Raw genomic sequence first — 11,560 nt, 5'->3', positions numbered from 1 at the left:
AATCAACCTTTCGAATTGAGGCAAAACTTTGTTTAACATTAACTCATATTGCTTAAATACCTAAAAGGGTTACTATGAATCTAAACACATTTACTTGTTAGTAAATTCCTTTAACATTTGATACTTGTACTAATTGAAATATACAAAAGATAGTTTTGAAATCCAATAATTAAAGAACTTAAATATTTGAAATGTATTGAATGTCTTGAGGGAACCCACTTACTATTAGGATTTAATTATTTGATGAAAAGATCCAAAACTACGGAATAAGTGTATCATTAGTGAAATAACATTTTCCTTTGCTTTGTTTTTCCTCAGTCAAACTAATTTGTTTAATAAAAAGATTTAACTATTATATCTACATCCTAAGAAGGATTAATTCAAGATGATAGATCTCTTAATGCTCGATTATCTATTAAAATTCTCAAGTGTTAATTGACCCTTTTGCCTTATGCAATATTTATCTTTTTAAAACCCAAGTGGCTCTATTCCGATCATTGAGGAGATACTAACTCTTTAGAATTTAAAAAGAGTTCAAATTTGCAACTTAATTCTCCATAATAAAACTCCAATGAGGTATCCATTAATATGGTTTAGACTCTTTTCGCTTAAATTTTCTTTTAATATTTTAATAATCTAATTCCTAAAACTTAGATATGATATTTTAAACATATTTCCATTAATTTTAATAAGGTTAGATTATAAATAGGTCTCATTAATCCTTTTTACATAGAATAAAACCATTTTTCATTAAATAGACCTCAATAAATAAATCCATCACTAAATTTGATTAATTTTCAATTATTAGAATTTATAATTATAAACTAATCACAAGTGCATAATTAAATTTCAAAGAACTATAAGCTTATTAATTTTAATAATTCAAAATAACTTTCAATAATCTAAAACATTTTTTTATTTTAAATTAAAATAAAATAAAAATAAATTTGAACTACTTATTTTAATGATACAAATAAATTTCAATTACCTAAACAACTTAGAATATATATAATTTTTTCAATTATTTGAATAACACATAAAATCTAATTACAAACTCTAAAGTATAATTCAATTTTAATAAAACAATTCCTAACTCAAAATATGTATATGTTTTTTTTTTAAATAATCGATAATTAACTCAAAATATTTTAATAATATAATAATTATATTTATTTAATCTTAAACTAATTTAAAAAAAATAAACTTAAATCTACAAACAAATTTAGAACACAAATTTAAATATATATATTTGAAGGAAAATTTACTAATTTATTAATCAAGGCAAGATTTACCATTTTTTTTTTTAATAATTTCATACATGCACAGGGAATAATATCTTTTTTTTTAAAAAAAAGCCAAAGAGATGAATATGTTTCTAAAAAGTACAAAGATGAACTTTCTTTTCTTTTCTATAATGCACAGAGATGAATGTTTTCCTAAAATCCACAGACATGAATATTTTCCTAAAAATCCACATGGGTATTTATCTAAAATACACAGAGATGAATATATTTCTATTTTTGTTTTCTTTATTATGATTTTAGATTACTTTGGCAATAGATTTATTTTTGTTCAAGTTATTCTAATATATATATTTCATTCTAAAAAAAATCTATTTTTTTTTTAAAATAAAGAAAGTTGATTGAGGAAAATATAATAGATTAAACAATATTCGAATTTGTATATGCGTATTTTGAAAGAAATCAATTAACCAATTTATTTCCTACATGCAGAATGAAAAAGAAGATTTTTTTCTTTCCTTTTTTGGATAGAAAAGCAATTTATTACATGTATTTGATTAAATCAATCAACAAAAATTGAAAAAGATTTCCTTGCAAAAATCTGAAATGGATAAAAGAGATTTCTTTCTAAAAAAATAAAATAAAAATATAAACTTTCTTATGTGCAAAATTCTAAAAGAGATGAGAAGAAGATTTTCTTTGAAAAGAAAAAGCAAGCAATGAATATGCAAGAGGGGAACCTGGATTTGGATTTGAATGAAGAACCTTGTTGACCTCCTTCAATTCCTCCTTGAATCTTGGTAATGATCTTCTCCAAAATCCTGTGACACATCTACAAAATTTCTCCTACAACTAACATGGTATTGAAAATAAATTCACGAGAATTTGAAGACTACTTTATCATAAAAAAAACCAATGAACTCCCTTTTTGAAAGATTTGCATACATTATATAGAAAAGATGCACCAATTCCACTATCAAGATAATTAATTGAAAATGGAGGTTCTTTTTCTAAAATTGGTTTCATGCAAAATTGATTGATCACTTGGTGGAGGAGTTACATGCAAGAATATGCAATTTGAATTTTACCTCTAGAAGCTTCTATTTCCTCCTACAACATGTGCTAAATTAACATATTGAGAAAATAAGAATTTTCAAAATTAATTTCATGCAAAATGATTGTTGTCATAGTGGGGGTTACACTTGACCATGTATTTGAAATTCAAATTTGAATTCTCCCCCCAAAATGCATTTTGTAACTCCTTTGTCATAAAAATGCCATGAATAGAATTATTCTTGTCATAGAATAATTTTGTAACTCCCATGTCATATATTTGCTAAATGTAATATTTATTCTTTAATATTTAAAATTTAAAATTTCTTCTCTAGAATCTTCTTATTTCCCCTACACCATGTGCTCAATTAGGATATTGAGAAAAATAAACAATTTTCAAATAAATTATGACCTCATGTGTGTGTCATCAATTAAATTCCTTTTTATTTAAAAACTTCAACCTCATTTCAATTTATCTTTTCTTTCTAACATTACTCATAAAATTATTATTAATAATAATAATAATAATAATATTATTATTATTATTATTATTATTATTAACAAGTCATATCAAGGTCCAAAAAGAGGGTTATGACACACATGAATTTAGAAGTGAATTTCATTGTTCTCTTGTTTTACAACCTTGTAATAAATCAACATTAAATGGAAGATTTCTATTTGCTTTATCTATAAACATGTGAAGAGGCACCAACCCTATCAACAATTATTTCAATCCAAATAAAGGAGAATCATCTCTAAGTAGAAATTTTTCCTATGAGAAAACCCCTAATGCCTAAAATTTATTTTTAGGCTCAAACTTAGAAAAAGACCAACTACAAGTTGAGAAAATCTTGGTTTAGTCACTATCCTATTTAAGAAAATTTTCAAATTCATGTATGAGAAAAGAAATTGTTGAACATTGGTCTAGCTAATCCCTAGCTTTTTCAAGATACCTTAATGGAGTTGAATTTTCACATGTGCTGGATTTGTGTACCCAATCTCTCCTAATAGATTCAAAATCCCCACATAAAGAGTTCATTTAATTCTTTCAAACATAGTTTTTTCAAGCTTTATAAAATATTCTAATGTTCCGTGTTGAGCAGTTATGTAATGCCCCATTTGAAGGACCATGGCAATATCCAACAAAATAACTTTTAAAAAAAATGACCAATGACAACACTAAAGATAAGACAACAACTTATCACATTTGCACTATAATGTACAAAAAAGTTTCACTGGGAACACTACAACATAGAGGAACAACTACCCAATGACCTCACTATTGCATAAGTGAGGTTGACCCAATGGAAGACTAATGATTATGGGACAATCTCAACACAATGAACCAGTGAGAGAAGGAGAATGACACTTTGATGATAGCCAGTATGACCCATGACAATGTTCTCTCACAAAACCACATTAGGATGGGATGAGGAAATCATCAACCTCCAATCCATATCAAAGCATGCTTAAAAACTCTTAGCCACAACACTAATGATACACTCAAAATATCAACACAAGTAAAGGAAGTTTAGGAGCCAACATTGCTTGACTAGATGATGACACTATCAATTTCCAAGGCAAGGAGTATAATGAAGGCATAATCACCTCTAGTCCACTCAATAAGAACAAATGCGATCCTTAAATATAAGGGAAAAACTACACAAGTGGTTACTGAACTAGGAGGAATCAACTCATAACCGAACAAAAGTATGACAAGTCACTTCCAAGCAACTACACAATTTCAAAGACAAGGAGATGCCCTAAATCTTGATGCAGGGAACTCATCGACATAATGATATCTTGGGGAATACTTTAGAGACCAAGGGTACCAATTTTTATATACAGGCTCACCTAAGGAAATGGCTGACAACATATTTCAAACAAAAATGTTATAGAAAAACTAGATAGTTTGGGGACATTAACACCTAGAAGGACAATAGCTTCTGGGAGGGACACTAGCACTCAAGAAACACTAGTTCCCAATGTTGGAGTCCCAATTTAGCACTAGTGTTCAATTTTAGCATTGGTGTCGAGTTCTAGCATTGGTGTCAAATTCTGGCACTAGAGTCTGGACTGGGCATTCTAGTCCAGTCTAGGTGCTATAGTCCTATTTTAGCACTAGTTTCCTAACTAGTGAGAAATATAGAGATAGGGATTGGTCACTGAGGCACCCTAAGAATAGAGGAATCACCACAGAAGCCTACAACACCCCAGACAATCAAAAACAACAAAACTTGACTCAAGGAAGAACTAGACAAACGATTCCCTCAAGTGCTAGACACCACCAAAATGTGAGAGGAGAAGATGGAAAGATTTGTAATAACCTTTCCACAACTCCTAACTCCTATCCTAAGCCAAAATACTTGAAGGTTGACAATTATGACACATTTTGATTTGTAAGACTTTATAACACTCTACAAGAGGGTTTGATTTGGCTAGAAAACTTCACAACACTACTTGAAAGCCACAAGAAGACATGATGAAGATATAGTGGGTTCACAAAACCACCCATGATGACTACATGACTCCTTATATTCATTTTAAACCAAATATACAAGTTCCTATGTTCATTTGCTTTAACATAACATGAGCAATTCAATCAAATCATTAAGCAATTATGCTCATCTCCAACATTGAGTCACATAAACCAATTCATAATCAAATTATATAATCCAATGGAAATTACATCCATCCCAACAAGAGGTTCATGAAATAATAATAAATTTTAGCTCAAGAGTGCTCAAATGTCCTTACATAAATTACACTTCATCGAATCACTGAAATACATAAGCAAATACATGAAATATGAATCAACTAAGCAATTTTAGTCCGCTATCCTTAGAACCCAAATGATGGTATACATGCTACCCAACCATGTGAAATCAAAAGATCCACTCCCTCATGCTAGGAAATAGTCACATGGCCCAAACAATCACACATGCAAGACATGTGGGAAGAAGGCGATAAGCACATCCAAGCACAAATAATACACGGTACCAAATCTCGAGGAATACACAACATTTATTCACGAGGGATACACAACATTCAAGAATGCAAGAATGGAGTCAACACCAATAAAAAAGGAACAAATAAGATTTCAGGTGCTACACAACTATAGTAGGACTAGTTACTAGAGAGCTAGTTAGGGAGTGCCATTACATGATTATGTGTGCACGAAGGCATGACACCACATGAAATCTTATACTCCTCTCATGTGAACAAGGATGCTTGATCATACAAGTATAATGCTCCATGAGCAAACATGTCTTCCCAAGTCATCATCCTTAGCCTTTACTAGCACTTAAGTATGCACGGGGTTTCCCTTATCATGGCTAATTAGTTACCCATGTTTCATTAATTTTCACTTGATTAAATGATCCCCCATATCATGATTTTTTGCATTCCACTTTGGTCCAGGGACACATTGGGACTCACTCAAATAACTCTCTATGGTACCTATGTCCTAAGCTCATCACATTCCCAATGAGTGTGGAATAAAACTTAATCAATAACAAATTCCAATTTTCATAAGTTTTCATATTTCACATGCATTTTCTCAATTCTTGAAAAATCCCTTACCACATTGATCAAAATTGGTGTAAATTATGTCTCACAATTACAATTTACTTAAGTTGACTTAGGATAATGCATCTCATCATAGTTTGCATATGAGAAACTTAGGGAAGTGTGCACATAGGGAAGTTAATTGTAGGAGAAATTCCACCTTTTGTGGTCTTATCTTGTTGTTACATTCCACCTTAGGTGGGTGATCCACCTCTTGTGGAGTATTTTATTATCTCTCCTACCTACCCTCACCTACCCTTGTATCTCATTGAGCCACATGTCATGATTGTGTGCTCTCTCATTCCTTATAGCCTTGCCTTTATAAGCTTGTTCATCTTCATTGTATGGTTTATCTAGTTGATCATATTTTGCATCTTGACGAGAATATAGTGTTCTTATCAATATTTGTCTCTCTGGTTTGTGTTGTTCATTGGGCTCTAAAGCTTGGTTATTTTTGAAAAATTCTCACATGGTATCAGAGCCATTGGGGCTTCATTGAGTAGTCTTTTTGGAGAGATCTTGGTCCATTCAATTTTTTATATTTGGGGTGCAGTGCAATTTAGGAGCATCCTATGTCAATTTCGACCTCACTATAGAATTCAGGAGACCATTTCCATGAGTTTTGCGTATAAGTTTGACTATTTTTGTTGAAAGTCAATTTCTGGGCATTAGGAATTTTTTTTTGTTGCCTATTGGGTGGTACAATACAATTTTTGCAAAAAAAATAAAAAAAATATATCTTTGTATTTTTTTGCAAATATTTTAATTTCCATATTATTTAAATTTCACAGTTTTTATATGTAAAGTTTTTAATCTAAAAATATATTTTTTTATATATTTTTACTTTATTTTTAATAAAGTTTTTTTTTTCTTCAAAATTTCAAAAAAATAAAAAAAAATAAAAAATTCTTTATTGTTTTTAATAAAGTTTTTATTAAACTTTTAATAAGTTTTCTAAAACAAAAAAATTGTCATAAATAAGCAAAATTGGGAACAAATTTTTTCTTATCTATCATACTTGTCTTGCAGCACTTCCAACTAGCAACCAAGGGGGGGTCAGTTTGCTCCTACAATTTTCTCGACGACATCTCAATCAGAGGCATCTTCATCTATAGTCTTCTACAAGGCATCTTTTTGGTGGCATCGTCTTCATGTTTCTAGACTTGCATCATCATGTTGTATTTTCTTGCATGAGCTATGTTGTAACACACTAAAATAAAGTGGCATACCTCTTTGTACTTTGTCATTGATGACATATTTGATGTAATCCTCTTGTACTCTGCAGATTAGGAAATATCTTGTGAGACTTGGCGCATGGCTTCAGTTGAGACTTAGATTATACAAGTTTGTGCATGGCTCTAGTGAGACTTGGATTGTACCAATCTACCATTGATGAGTATCCAGTTGATGCTTAGGCAGGTGTCTCCACGTTTGATTTTTATTTTGTTGTAGTGAGTGATTCATTAGTCATTCTCCATCGACATTGGTACTTGGTTTTGTCACACTTTGACATTCTTGGTGCAACATTGGCTCTATTTCTTCCTAATGGGGAGGAATTTTGGTCATCATCATTAGACCATCTTTGTAGGAGATTCTTCATTGTGGGGGAGCTTCATGGTCTCTCTTTTTCTCTCTTATGGGGGGACTTTTTCCTCACATGAGGTTTTGTCCTTCTCATTCATCATGGAGAGCATTATGTGTTCATCTCTATTTTGGTTTGGGGGGGGGGAGGCAGGAGTTTTTTCCCATTGGGTTTTTGTCTCTTTCTCTGTTTGTGAGAGATTGCATTGCATTTGTACATGGGTACTTAACACGACCTCGTAGCCGGGACCCATCTTGCATTGTTACCTTGAGTCTAAATTCCTCTAAGTTGCACTTAAGAGGGGGCCTTGGTGTAAATTATGTCTCATAATTACACTTGACTTAAGTTGACTTAGGATAATGCATCTCATCGTAGTTTGCATATGAGACACTTAGGGAAGTGTGCACATAGGGAAGTTGCTTGTAGGAGAGATTCAACCTTTTTGTGGTCTTATCTTGTTGTTACATTCTACCTTCGGTAGGTGATCCATCTCTTGTGGAATATTTTATTATTTCTCCTGCTTACCCTCACCTACTCTTGTATCTCATTGAGCCACATGTCATGATTGTGTGCTCTCTCATTCCTTATACCCTTGCCTTTATAAGCAAACCCATCTTCATTATATGGTTTATTTAGTTGATCATATTTTGCATCTTGATGAGAATATAGTGTTCTTATCAATATTTGTCTCTCTTGTTTGTGCTATTCATTGGGCTCTAAATCTTGGTTATTTTTACCCTACCTTAATTTTTTTCTCTCAAATTTCAAACTTGAAGTTCTTCATACACACAAAATGAAAGCTTGATTCCTCATACCAATAAGACCCCATCCCAAATCCTATCCCAATACACTTGATTTCACTCCAAACCATTCACAATTGCCCTCACAATCTACAAAACAAAATTTCAAACAAAGAGGGTTTTTCTTGCACCATTTTTCTTCACAAGAATAGACTGCGTAAAATGAACCCAATTTGCCCTTTTTAAAACCCAAACCAAACTTCCTTTTTGAAAATAAACAAGTAAATATTCCTTTTAAATTTCCAAATGCATATAATTTACCCTTAGGGCCAAATAAGGCATTCAAGCACATTCTTTGACATACAACATTCAAATCTTTCATTAAAATGTATATAAACCCATTTTAACATTAAATTATGAGAGTTACAATTTGAACCATAGAAAATCATTTTCACACTTTAATTTATGAGAATTATAAATTAGCACAAAAAAATTGTTATTATTTTTAGATGAATCAATATCATTTATATTACTTGTTATAAATTTTATGATACACCAACTTTACATAAAAAAGGAGTAAGGGAAAAGTCACACTCCATAATCTATGTAAGACTAAGCTTTAAACATCATATTTAAAGAGACTATGCTTGGTCCAACCATTACGAAAGGTTGGAGCACTTTCATCTTGCTTATTATCTGTAATAAGAGTAATAAGTACAATAAAGTGAGAAATTTTGATGTGATATAATCTTCCAAAAATATATTTTTCACAAAGCTAAAAAAAATACAAGAAAATAGAACTTCACTTTTAATCCAAAAATATTTAAATGAATAATATTTTTATGTTTGATTAAAAATTATATATTTTATTTTGCACATACATATACATATACATATACATATACATATACACACATACATGTATATGTATGTATGCACATACATGTGTATGTATACATGTGTATGTATGCATGTATGTATAGCACACATACACGTATATGTATGTATGCATATATACAATAACTAAATTATTTATCATTATAATTGTCTTATGAAAAATGATCTCATAATTTGTAAACTAAATCTTTATAATAATACTAATTGAAAAAAATTGTTGTTATGAAATCAACTAAAAACACTTTTTCTACAAAACTAAGAAAAAAACACATCATAATAAAAACTCAACTTCTCAATCTAAAAATATCTAAATAAATAATATTTTAATTATCTTTTTATTAAAAAATATATATACTATGAAAAGTACAATAGTATTAATTACTAGATTATTTATTTATCACTACAATTGGCCAATGAAACACAGTCAAAATAACTTCGAGACTAAGCCTTCCTTTGGTTGTTTGGCGAGGGGGATATTCGCAGCTACCTCAAAATCTCGAAATCGGCAATCCCAATTTTAACCTTCAATTTTTGACGCTTAGCTTTGCTTAGAAACACTATAAATTGCATGACGTATTTTTCCGGGCAACGAGTTTTGTGTTGTTGGCTTTTCTGATGTTTTTATAGACGTGTTGTATACTGATTTGGCGGTTTACCAACTCGATTTCCATACTGTCTCATTCCTCTGGCTCTCACGCCTTCTTCCTATTACAGGCGCAGTTTAAAATTGGCTTCATTCTTGCTCTGGTCGAAGACTGGATGCTTGCTGCTTAATAGTTACAAACCTAATGGAGACGCCATCGGGTTTATCGGGGTTGTATTGGGTCCACTAAAAAGCTGAAAAATGATTGAAATTTGATCTTGGAAGTAAGGGAATTTCACAGGGGACTGGTGAGAATTGAGCCTTGACATATTCGTTGTTAGCCCCTTTAATAATTAGCCGTGTATGCAAAATTGTTTGAAATTGTTGATTTCTATATTTTAAGTCAGATTTGGGCTGTGGGTGATTCATAGATTTGGGCAATACAATGGCCAATCATGTCCGAAATGGCTATGAAGCACTTCGGACTGCATGGTCTCATTTGCCCGCTTCAGAAGAGGAGACAGAGCAAGTGCCCGCGACGACGACGAACGGTGGAGGTATGGAGAGCCTTGATTACGAAGTTGTGGAGAATCTTCCCTACAGGGAGGAACAGGTGCTTAATTCTATCTTCTTTCTTTCAAGTAAATTTGCGTATGTGGTTTTGTTTTTCTAGATGAAACTGGCTGCCCTACTATTAAACAGTCACACCACACCCATCAAGTTGCAATTAAAGGGGTGCTGCTTTCACGTGAGGCGCCGAGCCTGGATATCAGTGTTATAATACTTCCATCTAATTATGTGAGAGTATAGATAATACTGATTTGAATAGATAAGTCTCGAATAGAAGCATGTCCGTTGACACTGCACGGAGACAGTTACGGTTCCGTTAGCATACCTTGCTGAAAGCTCAAATATTTTAGAGAAAAAGGGGAGCTAAAGGAAGGACATATATCAAAAACTGCAGCTGGACATCTATAGTACAAGAAAGAATGAGTGGGCATATTTGCAATCTTAAAATACAGGATCTGGAGGCTCCAGCCAGCCCAATTTATTCAATCAAAGAAGTTCATATTGTCAATGCACATAACACCAGCTTTAGCCCAAAGACATGTCCAACCTAGAGTTTAACTAAATTCAAGTGCAAGCGACTCCGTTGCCCGTTGATTTGATTTTCAGCTTGTAGCACCCTCCGTGAGCTACTGATAACACATCCATTCCAATGCAATTCTAAAGAAAATGGCAACTATTATCATTATTATTATTTAATCACAACTTAATATATTGTTTTAGGCATTTGCATGATTGGGGCCACTAATTTTATAATTTAAAATAATTATTTATTTTAGAGAATTTTGAATCTTACATTATTGTGGTAATTGTTTATATTCATCATGGCTTTCCTTAAACTTGGTTGAGCTGAGTTCTTTACCTCGAGTTTCATGATATCTCTGTGATTTGTCTCTGCTTATTCCGCCAACAGAACTTTATGTATTATATTTATTGATGCACTTACATGTGGCATTTCCTTGGGTTGAAGATCTATTTCACTGTTTGTAGTTCCCCAGAGTAAAAGATATGGCAACATGTGTTGTCATCTCGCTTTATGTGCCCCTTGGCTCAATTCCTGTAACCCTTTTGAGCTTGTTTTGATCTGTTATCCTCAGGGTAAGCAGATGAACCCCATGTGTAGTGTTGCTTCATCATCCCCGCGCATGATTTGTTCCTGTTAATTTCATCTCATTTTTGTGCTTAATGAGATTGTGACACTTGTCACAATTTTGTGTGCTGTTTCATAATGTTCTTTTATCTTTTGAGTTTTTTTAATTATTTCATATTCAGTGAGAATGTGACGTGTCACAACGCTGTAGCTCACTTTCCCTATTTCAAAGTATATTGT

At 31.9% G+C, this 11,560-nt stretch overlaps 1 protein-coding gene across 1 annotated transcript in view; it reads left to right on the top strand.

Moving 5' to 3' along the window:
• Positions 1 to 9,554: 9,554 nt before the first annotated feature.
• LOC131066709 (chloride channel protein CLC-d) overlaps positions 9,555 to 11,560 on the top strand; it is a 160,665-nt gene continuing 158,659 nt past the window's right edge. The window contains exons 1-2 of the mRNA XM_058001543.2: positions 9,555 to 9,971; positions 10,095 to 10,276. Coding sequence (XP_057857526.2) covers positions 10,109 to 10,276 — 168 coding nt within the window. The 5' untranslated portion in view covers positions 9,555 to 9,971; positions 10,095 to 10,108. The remainder of the gene's footprint in view (positions 9,972 to 10,094; positions 10,277 to 11,560) is intronic.

This window comes from Cryptomeria japonica, chromosome 4 (assembly GCF_030272615.1).
Source record: "Cryptomeria japonica chromosome 4, Sugi_1.0, whole genome shotgun sequence".
Classification (NCBI taxonomy): Eukaryota; Viridiplantae; Streptophyta; class Pinopsida; order Cupressales; family Cupressaceae; genus Cryptomeria; species Cryptomeria japonica.
This window is presented reverse-complemented; position numbering and strand designations above follow the sequence as displayed.